Raw genomic sequence first — 21,614 nt, 5'->3', positions numbered from 1 at the left:
GGAGCTCTTGATCTGTATGTACTTCATAAGTCATTTATGTGATTTTAAATCATTACAATATGTTTTCATTTACATGTGTAGTACAGAAGACATTTGCTGAGCATGCCGATTTTCAATGAAATGATCATTTTCAATAAAAGTCCAGTTACTTACAGATTTTTAGATGATAATCCCAAAGAAAAAATATCAACTGATTGACCTATAAATGGAATTACAATTATTTCGAGATATGGCATGTTTAAGTAAATATTATAATCATACATGCATTTGTGAAAATTTAGTTGCATATTTAACAAAAATAGACCCATATATGCCATATAGCAAGAATTTTTGAAAAAATCATCATCCCAAGGTTAAGCTTTGGGTCGCTATGGTTTTTGTTTTTTTGAAGCTTAAATATAATCACACAATAAATGGAAATTTAGGAATATATCACTGGTTTTTATTAACTTTTCAAAATGTATCTTTTCATCTTCAAAAGGAAACATTGAAGGCTATTTTTAATAAGAGAGCAAGGGGAGGCTTTGGAAGGTCTGAAAGGGTCACCTGCTCATTGAGGCAGCTACTTCTTGTTCCCACTTGGGTATAGCAATGGAGGCGGGAATGGGTCACAAAACTGAATCCTCTAACTTCTGAATTTTATGTAAGGACTCTCTTTGGCCTGAAGATTATACACTCTCAGACAAAAAAAGAAGTGTCTCTAATTAAAAATGAACCATAAGTTATTGAAAAGTTAGTAGCTACCTGTTGCCCGGGGTAACAATCACCAGAAAACAATTAGTGACTTTGAAAGCTGGGAGTGTTGCTTCTAAGAAAAGGTACTTCAAAATGTTCCCAGACTGCAGGGGTAATGACCACAAAGAACTCAGAAGGATTCTTTTATGCAAGCAGTTACTCCAGTGAATTACCTTCTGGTCACTACTGAATATTTCCAGACCCTGTCAATATAAATGAGTTTTTAATATATTAAAATATGTTGAGAATGCAGGCTGAAAACAAATCCCAAGCTGCAGGTACTCAAGCTTGAAATACTTTTGAAAGTCTGATCATGAAAATATATTGGGAAATGTATATAGTTTATGTTTTTACCGCTTAGTCCAACAATCTGGATAGTCTTATGTGAGATAAAAACCCATTGTAACAACAAAGGGAGGAATAGGAAAGATAAGCCATACTAATACAATGTCACTCACAAGAAAGAGATTTGCAATATTTTCTTTGCCAATGAAGAGCTTGGTCCCCAATCCCTTAAATTATCATTCATTTCCTAGAATATTGAATAGAAAAGATTCTGAGAATGACTTGGAGCGTATCCAGGGCAGATGGCAATATTTTAAACTTCTCTAGCATTGCGGAGTCTGGAAGAATGAGTGACTACATGTTGATAACAAGACTCAAAGAAGAAAGGGAAAGCTACAAGGTTTGGTTTTCATTTGGAAAGCTATATAGTGGCTTATTCCAATTGCATGTCAAAGTAAGAAAACTGTACCTTCTAGGTAGAGTGAATTTATACAAAGTTTTGCTGTACTGGTGACTAAGATTAGAAAGACAATATTTTTATGAGCACACTCATACTATCCACTCTGTTCTGACTCAGCCACACTACAGAACAAGGTAGAACTGCCCTAATGAATGCAACTCTTCTTTCTCCCAAGGAGAAGCTGGTGGTTTTGAACTTCAGACCTCGTGGTTAGCAGCCCAATACATAACCAATACACCATCATGGCACATCATAAAGACAAAAGGTTACCATTAAATATAAAGTGATCATCAAATAAAGCTAACCAAATCAGTTCCAAGTGAAGAAAACGGTTTCATATTTTATCAAGAATGATATTTTTAAACATACTACTTATAAATCGTCATACTGCTAGTGAATAAGCTATGGATACAATTGAACTTTGGACATTGACCTAGAAAGGAAAATCTCTTGTCACGTGGCTTCTGATAAGTAACAGATTATATACAAGAAGAAATAATAGTGCATCCTCTGTAATGGAGGATCTGACTATGCTTGCTGAACATTCATGTGGGCTCATTAAAAATAGAAAAAATCAGGAGAGATGGCAAATATTGCTCAAGATTCTTCAGAATTTAAGTTAGCTGAGTATCTTTTTATTGATGTACCTTCAAGGAAAAAAGCCACACACTGCATATATAAAATATTCTGCAAAATATTGATTTGTAAGACACAATTTGTGCCAAGCCAACAATATATGCCCCAGATAAAGCTTACAGAATGTCTCTAACATTTCCTTAGAAAAAAATCACTTAAAAGATAAAATCATAGCTCCACCCTAATAAAAGAACAATTAGTTCTTATGACATGGCCCTGTCCAATGTCTGCCCCCATGAAATGATCACTAAAGATATGAGGATTGTAGCAATGTGCGATAAAGAAAACATATGGCGCCTGGCTACATATATTTTAAACAAATAAACCATCTAGAGTCTTAAAGAATTATCTTTAAAAATCGAAGTGAGATTACAAGAATCTAGGTATAGCTTCCTCTCTGGGGGATGGACAGCAGAGAAGAAGACGGGGGGAGACATCAGACAGTGTAACATATGACAAAATAATAATTTATGAAGGGTTCATGAGGTAGGGGGAGTGGGGAGTGAGGGGGGAAATGAGCAGCAGATATTAAGCAGAAGGCAAATGTTTTGAGAATGATGATGACAACAAATGTACATATTTTCTTGACACAATGGATGGATGTATGGATTGTGATAAGAATTATACGAGCCCCCAATAAAATGATAAAATAATCTAAGTGAGCACTATGAGACACGATATCCCTCATTGACCCAGGGGACAGCACTGGAGACACAGTGTGGGAATTGCGCCCGATCTGATTCCACCACACCGAGGCAAAGCACTAAGGGAGTGCAACAGAATAGCAATGGGAACAGAGCAGCGAAGTCCCCAGCGAATACCAAAATTAGACTTTGGGGCCAGGGCTTTGTGCCCCATCAGATTTGACCAGAAAACACTCATAAAGGCCAACAAACAGTCCTTGAAATAACTAAATAACTACAAGTTTTCCTTTCTTGAGTTTCAGTTTGTTTTTAGTCATCGGCTTATTGTTGTTGTTTTGGGGTTTTGGGTTGCTTGGTTTTGCTCTGTCTTGTTTTTGTGCATGTTATTATCTCCGCAGGTCTGTCTAAATAAAATAGGCTGGATGAACAATCTGGAGGAGGAAACAACGGGACTGACAGTTCCGGGGGGACATGGGAGAGGAGGAGGTAGGGGGAAAGGTAGTGGTGTTAACAAACCCAGGGACAATAGAACAACAAGTGATCCAAATCGGTGGTAAGGAGGGTATGGGAGGCCTGATAGGGCATGATCAAGGGTAATGTAACCAAGAGAAATTGCTGAAACCCTGGTGAGGACTAAGCATGATAGTGGGACAGGAGGAAAGTCAAGGGAAATAGAGGAAAGAGCTGGGAGGCAGAGGGCATTTACAGAAATCTAAACAAAGACATGTACATATGCAAACATATTTATATATGAGGATGGGGGAAAAGATCTATGTGCCTATATTTATAGTTTTAGTCTTAAGGTAGCAGAAGGGCATTGGGCCTCCACTCAAGTATTCTCTCAGTGCAAAAATACTTTCTTCTATTAAATTGGCATTCGATGATGCTCACCTACCCTACACAACCACCGAAGACAAAGCAGGTAAATAAGCAAATCTGGTGAAGAAAGCTGATGGTCCCTGGCTATCAAAAGATATAGCATCTGGGGTCTTAAAGGCTTGAAGGTAAACAAGCGACCATCTAGCTTAGAAACAACAAAGCCCACATGGAAGAAGCATACCAGTCTGTGTGTTAAGGAGGTGTTGAAGGGATCACGTGTCAGGTATCAAAGAACAAAAAATCATATCATTGTGAATGAGGGGGAGTGTGGAGTGGGGACCCAAAGTCCATCTGTAGGCAATTGGAAGGGTCTCGGGGAGGAGACAAGCCGGTCAGGGTTCAGTGTAGCAGAGATGAAACATACAACTTTCCTCTAGTTCTTAAATGCTTCCACCCCCCACACACACACATTATCATGATCCCAATTCTACCTCACAAATCTGGCTAGACCAGAGGATGTACACTGGTGTAGATAGGAACTGTCTATACCAGGGAATTCAGGGCAAATTATCCCTTCAGGACCAGTGGTGAGAGTGGAGATACTGGGAGGGTGGAGGGAGGGTGTGTTGGAAAGGGGGAACCGATTACAAGGATCTACATATAACTTCCTTCCTGGAGGACAAACAACAGAAAAGTGGGTGAAGGGAGATGTCGGGCAGTGTAAGATATGAAAAAATAATAATTTGTAAATTTTCAAGGATTCATGAGAGAGGGGAGGGGCTGGCAAATGAGGACCTGATGACCGGTGCTTAAGTGGAGAGCAAATATATTGAGAATGATGAGAGCAATGAATGTACAAATGTGCTTTACACAATTGATGTATGTATGGATTGTGATAAGAGTTATATGAGCCCCAAATAAAATGGTTTAAAAAAGGAAAAAAATCTAAGTGAGATGCCATCTAAGTCCACATGGGAGAAGCACACCAGTCTGTGTGATGTAGGAACTATAAATAATAAAAACCAAACCCAGAAGAGGGAATGATATTCGAACCTAAATTCAGAACACCTGGCACGTAGAAAGCTATGATTAACAATGAAAACCCTAAACCCATTCACAGGGTCCCACGTGTGCATTAAGCCTCTCATGAATTCCCCTAACTAGGCACCAGGGACGGGAAAGGCCTTGTTGTCAGACAGAAGCCACTGCTGGGAGGATGCGCTGCAGTTGCACCTAGGTCCAAATGTGATTTGCTGTCATTTGTTCTCCCTCTTGATCCGATGTATAATATTCTCTATTTTGTTTTCGATTGAGGTTTTTTGGTTTCATTCTGTCTTTATGGCTGGGCCATTTGTTTGTGTGTTGTTTTGATTCTGTATGCGAAGCTCAGTGGAGGTAAACCTCTAGCGCAAACACTGCATTATTACATTCAAGGGGACATGGAGGTGGGTGAGAAAATGGACAGCGGACAATAATTAGTACAAGGAAGAAGAAATGTTGTGGGATTGACAGTAGTATTTGTTGTGCAAAGCTTCTGAAAGGGATTGAAACTGAAAAATAAGTAAACGGACTTTTCAATAATCCCAGCTACATTGTCGGTCTTTCATTTGAAAGACCTACTTAGGAATGTGTGTGCGAAAGAACTGATTTCGATGATTAAGGCTTGTGCCCACACTTACGTAGTTCACCAGCTGCATTTCGTCCACCGACTGCATACAGGTATCCTTTGAGGGCACTGAGGTGGAAGAATGTGCGCTTCTCGTTGAGAGATGCCACTTGCATCCATTTGTTGTATCGAGGATCAAATCGAAAGACGGTGTCGACTGCTGTCTTTCCTTTTGTGTCATAATTACTCTGTCCACCGACGACGTAGAGAAAATTGCCGATGACGGCAATGCCATGCTGGTACCTTGGGGCATCCATGGGGGCTAGCGATTTCCACTCATGGGCCTTCTCGTCATACATGCGTAGCTCTTTGCTGACCACCAGCTGCTGCCTCAGCACTCCTCCCAGGGTAACCAAATGAGTGGTATCCGACCGAATGGCAGTCCTGTCCGACTGCATCACGGGCTGCATGAAGGGCATCATTTGGTAATTGCTGGCTTCTAAGAGCAGATTCACACAAGTATTGTCAGTTCTCATGAAGTCCACGGTTTGCACATAGTTAATGAGTTCCTGCGGCGTCATCAGTGGAAATCGTATGTTCTTCATCAACTTTGCAGCAAAGTCCATCCGGGGCTCTTCCAGGCGTAGCCAGCGACAGGTCGCCTTAAAGAGCTCAAGTTCAGTGCAATGCTTAAGGCTATTACTGGAAAGCACAAAGGCAAGACGCTCAAAGGGGAGCTTCAAGAACTCCCCAGTGGTCAGCAATGCAGGAAAATTCTTCAGGACGAAGCTATTCACGTATTTGTCCACTTCTGTCAGATTGTAGGTGTTGGCAATCCGCCCGACTTCGACGCAATTGTCTAAAGTGACCTATTAAGCCAAAAACAAAAACAAAAACCATATCTTACAACACAGTCCTTTCGTGATACTATACTCTGGCCGGGGCCTGGTAGCATAGTGGGTTATCTATTGGGCTGTACGCCACATGGTCAGCAGTTCGAAGTCAACAGCCTCTCTGCAAGGGAAAACGGGACTTTCTACTCCCATAAAAATTTAGAGTCTCGGAACCCACAGAGGCAGTGCTACTCTGTCCTTTAGGGACACTGTGTGTTGGAATCAATTTGATGACAATGAGAGAGGTTTTTTCCATCGGGCCAGATGGAAATTTTGGAAAACAAAGAGCTATTCAATTTCAGCAGGAGTCCTGGTGGCATTGTGGCGAACACATTGGGCTCCTAACCACAAGGTGAGCAGTTCGAAACCATCAGCCATTCTGCTCCTTGGGAGAAGGATGAGGTTTTCTACTGTAAAGAGTTACAGCCTCAGAAATCCACAGGGGCAGTTATATATACTCTGTCCTTTAGGGTCGCTATGAGTTGGAACCAACTCAATGGCAGTGAGGTTCAATTGTAGCAACATCTTTGCTGCTACAGTAGGTGAGCACTTGGCTACCAAGTGGTTAACAGGTCAAATGCCCACAGCCTGCTCCTGTAAAGATGACAGTCTTGTAAACCTTCTGCAGCCATCCCACTCTGTCCTACGAAGTCACTAGGAGTCATAATTGACTCCCGTGTAGAGGGCTTAGGCAAAAGGCAGACACTAGAGAGAGCTACTTCTTCAAGAAGACCTCTTTTCAATACTCTAACAACTGATTAGTCAAAAACAAAAACGGGAATATAGCACAGAAAAATATAGCACAAGAAATAAATCACAAACACAAATGCGTGTGTGTGTTGACACACAGAGACAGGTCACAGGACTCAAATGCAATTTGTCGCACTACGCAACTATACTGCTAACAGATTAACAAACAGTTTAAAATTTTCGCTAATCCTTCTATTTAAAAGCTGAAATACGACTGATAACATACAATACCACAGTCCGCTCTAAGGATAACACACACACACACACACAGAGAGCTTTCTTCATATATGTATTACTCAAAATGAATTTGAACTCAGCTGGTTTTATTTACAAAAGTCATCTAAAATATCTACTTAGTTGCTTATTATATACTTCACATATAAAAACTAAAATGTAACGGTAACCCAAAAAAGCTAAATGTGAAATGAACAAAGATTTCAGGCCAGAAGAAATATTTATACTTTAAGAAAAAATCAAGATTTGTCATTCCTTCCTCTTTCCCTCTTAAACTTCAGAAAACAATTATTAGACTAACAGGAGAATCAATTCTACCTTCTTTCTCTGTTTAAAGAAATTCGTAATACGTAAAATACCTTTCCTACAGCAGTACACGCAGACAGGCAAAGTCACAGGACTGGAGAAGACCTTGACAGACTACCCAGTCACTGCAGGTAGCTGTCTACCCTTGTCTTAAGACTTGCCAGAGAGGAGTCTTCCATAACCTGAACTGCCATCCTCTTGGTAGCAAGAGGATTAAGTATTTTCGACAGCTACCACACAATGTGGGTTTATAACAAGGGTTATACACTATAAAGAATAGCAATGGAAAAAGTCAAAGAAGCCATGATAAATGCTATCTAAAAATAGAACACCTATCAAACTAATATAGAAAATTCCTAGATATGTATTCACTTAAAAATGAGACTCAGATAAGAAAAATATGTAATAGGAAATTAATTTTTATCAAGTACCTATAAGCACACCCACAGAAATAAATCACAGAATGCAAGGAATAAAGCTGTAAAAGTTAGAATAACAATGAACACTAAGAGTAGATCAATAATGGTGGAATGATAAGCCATTTTTGGCAAATCAAAAACAGGAGAATTCAACTCTGATTCATTTCAATCCACTTTTCAGTGATGATTCTTAAAAGTACCTCATCTAGCAAACCCACAAATATTTCTTTAGCCGATATAGTATCAAATAATGGGCATGTACAACAGTAGAACACAGGAGGAAGCTTCAAAAGTTCATAGAAAACTTGCAATCCAAAAACCAAATTCAGTACTATCCAGTGGATTCCAACTTACAGCGACACTGCAGGACAGGGTAGAGCTGCCCCAGTGGGTTTCAGAGACTGTGACTCTTCAGTGGAGCAGTTGGTGGTTTCAAACTACTGGCCTTGCAGTTCACAGCCCCACTGCCATACTCTAATCAAGTAACCTCCACAGTCATCCTCAAGGCAGCTCCAAGCAACAAAATTTTAAAAATATTTTCTCGTTAACATACCGGCACTCACCGCAGCTATACTAAATTGTTCCAATTTCATTTGACGCAGCCAAGCATTGTTATTACCATAATTTGGCATTTGAATGACTGACAGGTTTCATCAGATATCTGTGATGTTATTCTGTTGATGATCAAGGTCTTATACATACAAAGACATATTCATTAAATAATCAGTGCTATTTTACTCTCCAGAGAAATGCAAAGACTGGCAATATTTGGGAGACTTCTTAATCAATGTATCATATTCTCCTGGGTGCCACATAGTTTAATAGAATGAGAGTCTGGCCTCGGGTGCAACCAACGCAGAGAGAACATGCAAAGGGGAAAAATGGGAAGAAAGTAAACACGCCCCTTTGGGAGGGCCTGGATGTAACAGCCAAGCCAAAGATTACCTGCTATTACTACACTGGTGGGAACAGTGCTGGACAGAGGGAAGGGAGGGGCCTTTTGGTGCGAACAAAGGAATGATTTACAAAAAGAAAGAAACAAACCACAAACCTCTCTCTCTTTGCTCCCAGCAATTTCTAAATGCCATCTGAGATGATTAAAGAGTTGTATCCTGAGTCTGATGGTGTATCCACCTGTGGGAACCTAATTCTTTTCATTCCTTTGTATTCTACGTGTATTTCCCTTACTAGAAGGTACCCTCTGTGCATAGCAGATTACAAATTGGGCTACAAAACACAAGGCCAGCAGTTCTAACCCACAAGCTGCTCCAAGGGAGAAAGAGGAGGCTTTCTGCTCCAGTCCAGATGCAGAGCCTCTGAACCTGCAGGGGCAGCACTAACCCAGCCACAGGATCACTGTGAGTCCAAATCAACTCAATGGCAATGAGGTTGGTTCTTCGAGTACTCCCTTGCTGGATACAATATTGGCTATTGCAATATTTGGGCTTCCACATTTACCTCCTACTGCAAATGTTCCAGTGGAAATGAGTAGTTCACCAGAACCAAAACCCAGGCCTCTAGTCCTTCCTGCACAGAAGTCTGGCTAAGAGGGAAATAAGAAGAGAATGGTCTTGGTTATAGTTCAGCATGATATTTAAAATGGAGAACCACCACCACATCCCGGGTACAAAGCAATCAGAAGAGATGTTCATCCATAAACAGCCAGTACGGCTCTCTGGGTACTCATGGACTATCTGAATAAGGAAGTCAGGGTTGGTTTGATGAGCAGGAAACAAATTTTGACTCCTTTTGAACTTTCTGTACAACTTTTCACTCTCACTTAACATTAAGAGACAAGCCTTAATGTCTCTTAATGTTTTAATTCTTACAGAATGATTCCAATTTAAATTAAATAAGAAATGAGAATTTTTTTTTCTGAACAAGTACGGGTTGAACTAGAAATACAATTCTTGGGGACCATTCTATCCACTCCTGTTATTTAAATCACTCTACTTCATCCAAAAGAAAATGACTTCTCCGGTGCCATCTGATTCTCACTTTTTACCTTGAGAAAACAAAAGTTCCCCTTTTGCTCCGTCTTTTGCCTCTCACTCACATATATTGATTTTTCACCTCCCTTCCTTTTCTGGATTTGATACTTCATCATACCCAGCCATCTAAATGAAAGTTTCTAGTGACTTTCCTGTGGGTGTCCCAGTCCCAATACTGATAACAAATGTAAATGTGGATCCAAATGTATACCTGCATTGAGAAGAAAAAACATAACTTGAAAAATAATGGAAGGATGTTCTCCAATATCATGACATCTTCATTCTCCAATTAAATATACTTTTATCTCCAAGTAAGGAAATTGTTTTCCTTGTTCATCTTTATTGCACTCGACTAGAGATGCAAATTACAGTCTTTCTAGCTCATTTGCAAATGCCAATGTTTTCAGCAACTTTACATTAAACAGGTTCTGTGTGCTGGCCTATAATCCTCTCTAACTAATTCTGCAGGGCAAATACTAGATGCTACAAATTCCAAATTGCAAACAAATAACAAACAAAAGTCTTAATCCCGATTTGTTTGTCAATCACATATGCTCAGTATTTAGCAAGGTTTACTTATGCAATGTCATAAGGACAAAATTTAATGGAAATTTCAGTTAGTATAGACTAAACAAAGGCAATTTCCCTTTATATTCATGGAGCATGAAAGTACGACTCTTTGGTTTTAGTGAAAAGTTTGACTGCTCTGCTTTGTACCCTGGACGGAGCCCTGCATTGGACCTCTAACAGCAGAGCCAGTATTTTGAACCCACCAGACACTTGAAAGGGAATGATGATGTTTTCTGTTCCAATAAAGACTTAGTGTTGGAAACCCAAAGGGGCAGTGCTAACCTGTCCTAAATGATCACTGTGAGTTGGAGTTGACTTGATAGTAGTGGGTTTTTATATCTTTCACTGGCATCCTTCATTTAATGCTGTTCTTTTCCACAACTACCAAGAAATGGCATAGCTTCTAGATTCTTTTAGCGGGAATAATAATTCCCACCCTAAAAGAACATATTACTGCAAAGGATGGCAACGTGAGGAGGGGTTGGTCCTTGTTTTAAAGGGCCGGATACCCTGGTAGGAAATAGAGGTCTGTATCTCACTAAACGCCCAGTGTTTTTAAAGTTATCATGCAAACCTACTGTATAAACACAATGCACATTCTTTATTGGTTCAGATTACATGTAATGGTGCTCCAGACAAATGATGAACAAATGGCAGGCAATAGAATTTATTAGAAGCAGAGTTTTCTACCTAAAATTTCAAACCCAAGTAATGTTTTGGTTGTGTAGCTCTTATTTTCCCTTGGAGAGAAATGCAAAGACTGAGAAAGCCAATGTAGCTTTCTTAATCATGATGTGGCTGCGCACTGCCAAGGACCCTTCCAGCCTGTCAACTCTAAAGCATTTTATTCCAGCCCACTCCTTAGAACAGGAGGTCACGACATTCGGCCGTGATCTATGATAACTTCTAGAGATTTCAAAATAAAATGCTCATTGGAAAAGTACGTATAATAACTAGAAACTTTCACTTCTTGCAAATCCAAAGGATCCTCAGGGCTACTGTTTTTCCTGATCTACTCAATTACTGGAAAAGGAAAGTCAGTAAACAGTGCAAGGCTGAACTTAAACTAACCTCTAAAAATGACATGGATGACATAAATCAAAACCAAAGCCCCTGCCATCAAGTTTGATCCTGACTCAGAGCAACAATATAATAGGTAGACCTGCTCCTTTCCATTTCTAAGGCTGTAAATCTATATGGGGGCAGAAAGCTTCATATTCCTTCAAAGGAATGGCTGGTGGGTTTGAACTGCTGAGCTTGTGCTACCAGGGTTCCTCTTGAGAAAGATCATGGAATTAGAGAAGAAAGATTCCCCCTGTAACGCCATGCTGACAGACCTTCAGCAAAGAGAAAGAAGTTAAGTAGAGTGCGCCAGACAAAGAGTTGTTACATAATTGAGAGGGACTGGAAGAAACTCCGCCACATGTCTACTTTACTTTAGAATGCCTGCAGGGAGACCTGCACCATGAAGAACATGAGCTGAAAGGCGACACTGAGCAGTTATAACAAAGACACAGTTGTAGGGTTTCAAACAGATGAAGGAACTAACCGTTGAATTGCTAGACATTTGTTGATTCTGTGATACTGTCTTTAAATTTTTAATAGTTAGCCAGCATAAAAGTGCTTTCTAATCCTTTTATTTTAACGATTACATACTACTATCACTTTTCATGAATTCAGTTTGATCTCTTTCTCTCAGGTAAATGAAGTGGTCACAATTGACATCTGAAGTTGAAAAGATTAACCTTCTGCATTGGAAGGTAGAAAGATAATGTCTCTAGTTAGTGCTTCTAAAAACTCATGACCATTGAGTTGATGCTAGTTCATAGTAACCCTGTAGGACAGGGTAGAACTGCCTCTGTGGGTTCTGAGACTATAATTCTTTATGGGTATAAAAAGCACTGTCTTTCTCCCTCAGAGTGGCTGGTTTTGAACTGCTGACCTTGTGGTTAGCAAACACATAACACTAGGCCACCAGGCCTCCCACAGCAGTTAGATCAAAGTAAAACCATGAAAGGAATCCATAAATATAAGTATTACATGTCACTAGCAAATTACCTACTGGATTTGAGACATTTAAAAACTTGTATTCAACACAATTCATTTTGCCTTGAAAGTAAGAAGTTTCATGTAAAAATAAGATGATGATCTGTGGAACAAAACTAGAAAGAAGATGCTTACAGATCTGGAGGAGAAAGCCCTATCACAAATAAAATACAAGGGTCTCCACTAAGAAAAGGTACTGCTCTTAGGGAACTGGGTGACTGACTGCTAAGTAACTGATTGATTCATGGCCGTATGGGTCTTCTTACACTCATGTTTTAAAAAAAGAAAGGCTAAAACACTTCGGTGGGTGCCATGTTTCTGTGGAATTGAGAGTTATATCCTTTCAAGTGTAAGTGTTAGTTGTTCTTCAGACTTTGCTTACATGTTGCAGAAAGAAAAAAAGGATTGCTTTCATTTTCAGAGACCATTAGAAGTGTCAATTATGCTCATCCAGAAACAAAGCCAGAGCCATCAAGTTGATTGTTGTTGTTGCTGGGTGCCATCAAGTTGGTTCCAAGGGACCAACTTTGACCCCAAAGGACAGAGTAGAACTCCCCCTTTGGTTGTCTGAGACATAAATCTCTACTGGAGTTGACAGCCTTAGCTTTATCTCCTTGAGCAGCTGGTAGATTTTGAAGCTCCAACCTTGCAGTTAATAATAGTCCAATGCCTAGCCTACAGCACCAGCACAATTTGATTTAAGAATCTACATATATAAAATAAGTAGAGTAAAAATATTATTGTAAATAATGTTATCACATATGGTAATTTACATATCTTATCAAACACTTGTTGTTTGCTGTTACTCGATTACACAGAAGGTTTTTGTTAAATGACTCCATTTCGGAATAGACCTGTATTTTTTCCTTCTCAGCTAGCTTTCAGATCACATACTGCATGTCAGCTCTCTCTCATGGGAAATATTTTATATACCTACACCACATATTAATGAGTGCTGTTCAAAAAAGGCTGCATCAGGATCTACTACAGGAAAGATGCTATATGAAGATGTCTTACCCCAGAAATGAGAAACACTTTGCAGAAGTCCAAAACCGGCAGAATCTGTAGAAAGCTCGCAGCTTCCAGTGTGTCCTGAAGGTTGTCCATGTTGAGAGAAAGCTTTGCCGTGTAAATGAAATCAATAATCTTCCTTAGGCCGACTCTGTTCACGCCATGAAGCTTAATGCACATTAAATCTTGTTCTTTCATTCCACCTTAAGTAAAAAGACATTCAATTAAATGAAGGTGGATAATTTAATTAAGGTCAAACTCATTTCTGCTGCTAATTAGATGCAATAAAATCAAGGAAAAGTCTTATTCTAGATAAGCATTCCTGACAGAGCCAGACTTCTGCATAATTTGCAGTTAAAAGGGAGTATTTTAAAATGAACGTCTCCATACTAATAGAGGTCGTATATGATGCGACTATTTCCAACCGTTTTTCCTGTCACTTCATATCTTTTGATGACTAAAGATTGCATTAGTGGTACCCATGGCAAATGAAGTCGTGTGCGTGGGAAAGAAACGCTGTGCAATAAAAATGGGCAGAAATATGAAGGCATACATCCAGCTGACAGGCTTTTTTAATGCCACCTCTAACCATCCTTCTGATGAATAAGCTCTGGGAAATTATGCCTCATGTAAAAATGTGGAATAAAACTCAACATCATTAAAAAACAAAAGCAACAACAACAACAAGAAAACCATACTGGTAGGATAGAAACTGCAGGAACCCAGGAGACTATGGCTCTTAGCCAGCCTCCAGGTCTGAGAATGAACTCAACCCCATGGCTCTATTTTCAGCTACACAAGAGACAGGCCCATAAGAAGAGCTATAACAAAGGTAAAACATGAGTACCTTAGAGGAATCAGTCATTGAGATGAAGGGGGCAGCACTTAACCTTCCCGGAGAATTCAAAAGGGAGGAATGAAAATGAGAAATACAGCGAAGGAGAGGGATAAATGATGTTGCATGGTAAGGACTGCAATCGGTGGGGTGAAACAAAACTTCTATGAATTGTTGACTGGAAAACTGATCTGTTCTTTCAACCTTCACTTAACTCCCACTTTAAAAAAGTGAAAGAGGCAAAAAGCACAGTCTGAAAGATCTGAATTTCACTTTACAAATACAGGGAAGTCCACACGTGTTTTTCTGTGTGGTTTTAATATAGATATAAAATTTTCAAAAGAAAATTACCTGTGAACATAGCCTTGAAGTAGTCACTAGCAGAAGCCATCATCACTCTGTGCACGGGAAAGGAGTCATCTGTGTCACCTGGCATCAAGGTCACATCACAAAGCAGTCCTTCAAGTCGAAGTTGGTCAAAGCCCTAAAGCAAGAACATGAGGTAAGCAGCCATTCCAGGTGAAGCGGCTATATAAACTTGTGTTGAAATTACATTTATGAGAGAAAAACCTAATAGAATACTAGATATGTGCCAATGTAGATTTTACTTCAAATTTGGAAAAGCATAAAAATAAGACGAATTTAAGGTAAAACTAAAGAAGGAAGGTTGATCTACCTTCATTTATTGACGCAACCATTCAGTTTCACCTTATTTTGAAAAGCAAATTAGCACATGTACTGCTAGTTCCTATATGCCAAAGTAAGATGTTAGACCTTCTAATGCTCCTCTTCAAAATAAGTGGGTATGTGTTTAATAGTAATTTTCTAGAGTTTTACCCCAAGACACATTTTTTTAAATTGTGTTTTAAAGAAAATAAGGGAATATCTGTAATAACTTCTACAGGGTCGAGATGTGCCAGGGGCGAATGGATTTAATGTTTGTATTTGGTGTATTTATGGACTAGAAATCTCTCAAAGTATATGGATCAGATCAGACCATCTCTTTGAAATTGGATTGTTTCAGCTCTTATTTCAACAACTACATTGTTTCATGTCTTTAGAAATTAGAGATGGTGCTGTAGACATCCCTCTACCTTTCAAGTTTCAAATTTGACATTTTATTATCTGTTGTAAAAAAAAGGGGAGCCCAGTGAGTTCCCACATGAGACTTAATTGTTCCCAAATGCCTACAGCTTTACTGGAGAAGGAATCGGCTAGCATCCACAGATCAGTGGAAGGACAGGACGCTGGTGAAAAGAATGACTATTGATGAGTTCTTCCAACCACTCCCTTGGTGATCCTAACTAATGACAAATTAGCAGTTTTCCCTTGGGAGAATGCAACAATTTGACGATTATAATTGGCTGGGACCGATGTTCAATATAATAACGAGGCCCAGTTGGAGACATCTGGCCTATTTCAGTGTGCAGTTTCAAAGATATGTATAAAAATTCTTTCTACAAAAAATGCTTTCTAATAATATAAGATTATACGCTCGCTGAGGACAAACGGGTGCATAAGCAAATGTGGCGACGAAAGCTGATGGTGCCCGGCTATCAAAAGAGATAGTGCCGGGGGTCTTAAAGGCTTGAAGATGAACAAGTAGCCATCTAGCTCAGAAGCAACAAAGCCCACATGGAAGAAGCACAGCAGCCTGTGCGATCACAAGGTGCCAAAGGGATCAGGTATAAGGCATCCAAACAAAAAAAATACCATAGTGAATGAAGGGGGAAGTGCAGAGTGGAGACCCAAAGCCCATTCGTCGGCCACTGGAGATCCCCTCACAGAGGGGTTTAGGGGAGGAGATGAGTCAGTCAGGATGCGATGTAGAACCGATGAAGAATACAGCTTTCCCCCAGATCCTGGATGCTTCCTCCCCACCAACTACCATGATCCAAATTCTACCGTGCAAGACTGGATAGAGCAAAGGTTGTACACTGGTACATATGAGGGCTGGAGGCACAGGGAATCCAGGGTGGATGATACCTTCAGGACCAGGGGTGTGAGGGGGCGATGCTGGGAGAGTGGAGGGTGAGTGGGTTGGAAAGGGGAAACAGATTACAAGCATCTACATGTGACCTCCTCCCTGGGGGACGGACAACAGAGAAAGGGGTGAAGGGAGACGCCGGATAGTGCAAGATATGACAAAATAATAATCTATAAATTATCAAGGGCTCATGAGGGAGGGGGGAGCGGGGAGGGAGGGGGAAAAAAGAGGACCTAATGCAAAGGGCTTAAGTGGAGAGCAAATGCTTTGAAAATGATTAGGGCAAAGAATGCACAGATGTGCTTTATACAATTGATATATGTGTACATATGGATTGTGATAAGAGTTGTATGAGCCCCTAAAAAAATGTTTTTTAAAAAAGAAGAAGCTCCAGTGGCATTGCCAGGTAAGTGTTAGTTGCAAGGTTGCCGGTTCAAAACCACCATCTGCTCTGCCAGAGAACGATGAGGCTGTCTGCTTCCTTCAAGAGTGTCAGTGTCAGAAAACCTCTGAAGGATCGCCACTAATCAAAATCACCTTGAGAGCAGTGTGTATGAAACCAAAACCTCACTGCCAGCAAGTCAACTCCGACATATAACAACACTTCAGGACAGAGTAGAACTGCCCCTTGAGTTTCTTACACTGTAAATCCTCAAAGGAGTAGAGAGCTCCGTCTTTCTCCTGTGTGTGACCTTGCAGTTAGCAAAGCATGGCATAATCCACCATAGCAAGGCATATGTTATCCTCTGAGGGTTTCAGTTACCTAAAACAAACCCTTTAATTCTCCAAGGTAGTTTCACCACCTTAAGAAGCAAAAGTATATCATACTAAAGAATGCAATGCTAGAAATATTGATCCTCTACATATGTATAACATAAACCTCAGTCGGAATAATGTTTAATGACCATTTTTATGTTTGTTTTCTTAATAAATGGCTTAATTCTACAGAACTGGAATTTCAAAGAGAGTATCTGATCTGATCCAGACCCTTGGATAATTTGTTAGTTCATAAATATCTGAACCCAAACTAAAACTAACTCCGTGCCTGTTGAGCCGCTTTGGACCGCTATTGACCCTAGAATATCGAGGAACTTCGCATAGGCTTCCCAAGGCTGTACTTGGCATGGACGTCAGCCACCACGTCTTTTCCTCAAGGAGAAGCTGGTAGGTGTGCACTTCTAGCCTTTCAGTTGAATGCCAGGGGGACCCCTCAAAATATGCACATATTAGATATATTTTTTGCAAACACACCCCACCCCTGAAATTTTTGATTTCACATTGCTAAATCATTGACTGACCTTGTTATTCAGAAATCTGGGGACAAAAGAATCATAGTTTATCTTTTATTTAATTTTCTTTCTTTTATTTAATCATTTTATTAGGGGCACATACAACTCTTATCACAATCCATACATACATCAATTGTGCAAAGCACATCTGTACATTCATTGCCGTCATCATTCTCAAAACATTTGCTCTCCACTTAAGCCCCTGGCATCAGCTCCTCATTTTTGCCCTCCCCCCCCACTCCTCCTCCCTCATGAACCCTTGATAATTTACAAATGATTAGTTTGTCATATCTTGCACTGTCTGACATCTCCCTTATCTTTTTAAAAAGATATGTTGATTTTCTGGGAGTATTCTCATGCACAAGGCAAGAAGTAGCTCGGCTAAATTTTATGTATGGGTTTTAAGAAGAAGATATTTGTGGGAATTGTCTTTATACTGTACAAAAGTCTTGGCAAATACTAAATTAGGACACTGAGGTGAGGAGATCAAGTAATAGGGAAGGAGGTAACCATACACTGGTACAAATGAAGGACTAGCATATCTTAATTCCCCAGTGCTTGGCACTCAGGTAGTATTTTATCCACGTTCCATTAACACGTTAACAAGCATACCAGATTTTACTCAGAATCCATTGCTTACATTGGGCAGAATTTTATTTTTTTGACAAACTGACAAGAACACAGGAACTTTACCTGTGATGTCTTCACCCATAATAAAATATGTTGTCCAAACATGGCCCTTTTTGCTAGAATGTAAAAGTTAAATGAAAGGAAAAGGAATAGAAAAAATGCTTGACTTCAAGGACTCGTTTGTTTTGTTTTTCTATCAAGATGAGGTTTTCTAGTATGGGAATTCAACAGGGGCAATTCTACCCTCTTCTACAGCTATGGTATGAGCCAGAATTTACTCAATGGCAGTGAGTTTTTGTTTTTAGACAAATTTTCATTTTCTTTTAACAAAATTAAATGTTTATTGTAAAAAATCCAAAATACAGAAATATATAAACTGACAATAAAAACTAGCCTCTTTTTCTTAACCAGGTGTAAGTACTATTCACACACACATATTTCTATAGAGTTCCAGATCCTTTTATACATATATAATCTGCATTATGCTTATATGTATATGGATTTTTAATGGGATATTATCTACAGTAGTCTGCATTTTAAAATTCACTTGAGCAAACGACATGAACTTCCTGCCATCTTGGTATACACAGACCATTTCATTCTTTCTTAATGAAAGTATAATATTCCATAAGGTGGACATACTCCTAAGGTGGACATACCATAAATAATTCATTCAGTCACCTCTGGCTGAGCATATAGGTTGCTCCTTGATTCATGTCATTATAGCTAATGCTTCAATGAACTACTTGCACACATATTTACTTGTGTAATTATATCTGCATAACATATTTATATAAGTGGAATTAATGGTTTGAAGAATAAGAACATTTAAAGTTGTGATAAAACAAAAGCCAAAGCCACTGTCAAGCAAGTCAATTTTGTCTCCAAGTGCCCTTAGCTAGGATTTCTGAGGCTAAAAATCTTTACAAGAGGACAAGGTCTCATCTGTCTCTCAGGGAGTAGCTAGCAGGTGAGTAATCCACAGTTGACCCAACATAGTCACCAAACTCACTACCATAAAGTTGATGCTGAATCATAGCGACCCTAGAAGGCAGTGTAAAACTGCCCCTGTGAGTGTCCAAGTCTCTTATCTCTTTACAGGAGTAGGAAGCCTCATCCTGCCACGCCCCCCCCCCCCATCCTGGCCCAGGCCAGGAAGTCACTGGTGGTTTGGAACTACTGACCCTGTGAGTATCTGCCCAAAGCATAACCCACTATCCCGCAGAGTTCCTCTGACTCCTTTGATAGCTATTGGGCAATTTTATACCTGTGTACAGGAAAAAATGCTATGTGCCAATGTATTAATGATATTAGCTCAGGTATGGTATGCCTTCCTGGTATGTATTCATCAAATACCTGAATCTCCTCCTCTAAAGCATATGCAGATAATGTGTTTACAATGGCAATCACAGCTTATTCAATTAAAAGCAATGATTGTATCCAGTTTTTCTTTCTTTGAGTACAAACAAAAACAAAACAAAATGTCTTGGATCGTTTGCTTGCCCACCCGTTTTTTACAATCCTGCCAAAGTACTATCAATTGCGTGTTATCAGTAGGCACCCCATTTGACTAGTCGTTATCCTTCCTCCCTTTGAAAATCAAGGTGGGAAAGGCTTCAGCCTTCTGCATAGTTCCATTGATTAGTTCATGTCCAGCAAGCCACTCGGCTGCAGGCCTCACAATCGGGCATGCCCAGTTAGGGTAGCAGGCACCTGCACCACCCTCTGCCACACTACCTTGACAACCCGGCGTCCGGAAAGAGAGACATCTAGACCCTCCCGAGTATGGCAGTTCCAGGATCTTCTATTACATAAGCCCAATTTATCTACTTCGGGAGAAGCGTCTGCTCCCAGGCGGGTTTGTATTTATTTACTGCACCCTCTGTGCTTTCCTATGCATTCAGGAATGGTCCCCACCACCAACCAACTCTGTATCTGTGATCGTCATCCCAGAGTCCGGTTGTTAGGGACCATCATGTGGATTTCAACTCATAGTGACTCCCTCCCCCCCCCCCCCCCCCCCCCCCCCGTGGCAGAACAGAACTGACACACTAGCCACGCAGCAAGAGAAAGAGGAGGCTTGCTACACCCTGAAAGAGTTACAGTTTCAAACCCACGGAAGCAGTTCTGGTTCTAGTGTGTTACAGGGTCGCTATGAGTCTGCATTGAAGGCAGTGGGCTCGGTGTTCTGGACTCTGTACAGAAGCAGATCACCGGGTCTTTTCTCCCATGGAGCTGGGCGGTGGGTTTGAATTGGCAACCTTTTGGTTAGCAGCCACGTGCTTAACCATTCTGTAACCTGGACTGATTATTATTGTTTGTATGCAAGCAACCTCTGACTGAAGAGACAAAGTTAATTTTCTTTATACAGCAGATTTTGTTTTATAGAAGTAGTCGTTTCTCTAAACACCTTTTATACTATAGTTTTTTCAGTAGTTTTCTTTCTTTATTTTTTTGAATACGAGCACTAAAAATAAACCAATCAATCAACTATAGTTGATTCTGACTTGCACTGCTGATTGATTGTGGCAAACAAATTCTGCTTCCATGTAGATGCCAGCCTTAGAAACCCGGGGGGTAGCTCTACTCCATCTCATGGTGTGACTCTGAATCCGAATTTGTTCTTTGAGCTGTTTTGTTTTTTATTTAATCGATTCTTTGTACCCTGAAAATGTGTCCTGTTCTTGTAAAATCATTATCTTACACCAAATTTGTACTTGTTTCTCTTGTCTGCATTTTATAAATTTGCTTGTCTGTCTCCAAGTACTAGTCCACTGACTCCAGCTCGGCATGATGTAAATTGATCAAAGTGTCCCATTTGTCGTTTGGGGTGTGCTTCCAACTGCTTCCAGTGATGTCAGTCCAACTGACTTGTGTGCCAATACTTATCTTAGCTCTCTGCTGTGTTTTCCATTTCTTCTTGACTTAGACTCCATTTAAGAGAAGCTTGAAGTCTGGCCTCGGTAGTTTTACTCTGACCATGACAATTCCTGCTTCCATAATTCTCTTCCTATCTTTTGCGACCCTTCCCTTCGTATCTCTTTAACCCCCTCCCCCACAAAAAAGGATCGCAAAGCATCTTTATCTTCTCTGTATTAAATTCAGCCAAGGCATCAAAATTTCAAATGCTATTAAATAGGAGAAGGCCCTTTGCAATATCCTGAAAGACTGAGAGATTTTAAATGGGTGTGATATCCATTAATATTCTCATATAAAAACAGAAGAGCAATTATGAGCCGAGATTGCATAACTACAACACAAAAACCAGAATAGCCAGGAATAATTCCTACAAAGTTGGTTGGCTGTCAATAGCTGTCAAATTAAATATGATGCCATTGTGATAACATCAAGTGCTAAAAAGGAATCTGATAAGCAAATCTTTCCACTAGATTGGCCATCAGAAAGAACATCTGAGCACACTATGAGGTTTTGATTAGTGTCATTTGGAAAAGGAAGCAGAGGGAGAGA

At 40.0% G+C, this 21,614-nt stretch overlaps 1 protein-coding gene across 5 annotated transcripts in view; it reads right to left on the bottom strand.

Annotated features, from left to right (window-relative positions):
- Positions 1-21,614, bottom strand: part of KLHL13 (kelch like family member 13) — a 202,625-nt gene that overhangs the window by 9,535 nt on the left and 171,476 nt on the right. For all 5 annotated transcript variants that reach the window (XM_075538214.1, XM_075538217.1, XM_075538215.1 and 2 more), the window contains 3 exons: positions 14,592-14,724; positions 13,412-13,608; positions 5,259-6,054 (listed from right to left, as the gene is read on the bottom strand). In XM_075538214.1, coding sequence (XP_075394329.1) covers positions 5,259-6,054; positions 13,412-13,608; positions 14,592-14,724 — 1,126 coding nt within the window. The remainder of the gene's footprint in view (positions 1-5,258; positions 6,055-13,411; positions 13,609-14,591; positions 14,725-21,614) is intronic.

Source organism: Tenrec ecaudatus, chromosome X (assembly GCF_050624435.1).
Source record: "Tenrec ecaudatus isolate mTenEca1 chromosome X, mTenEca1.hap1, whole genome shotgun sequence".
Classification (NCBI taxonomy): domain Eukaryota; kingdom Metazoa; phylum Chordata; class Mammalia; order Afrosoricida; family Tenrecidae; genus Tenrec; species Tenrec ecaudatus.
Note: the sequence above shows the minus strand (reverse complement) of the source record. Positions and strands in the feature narration are given on the sequence as shown.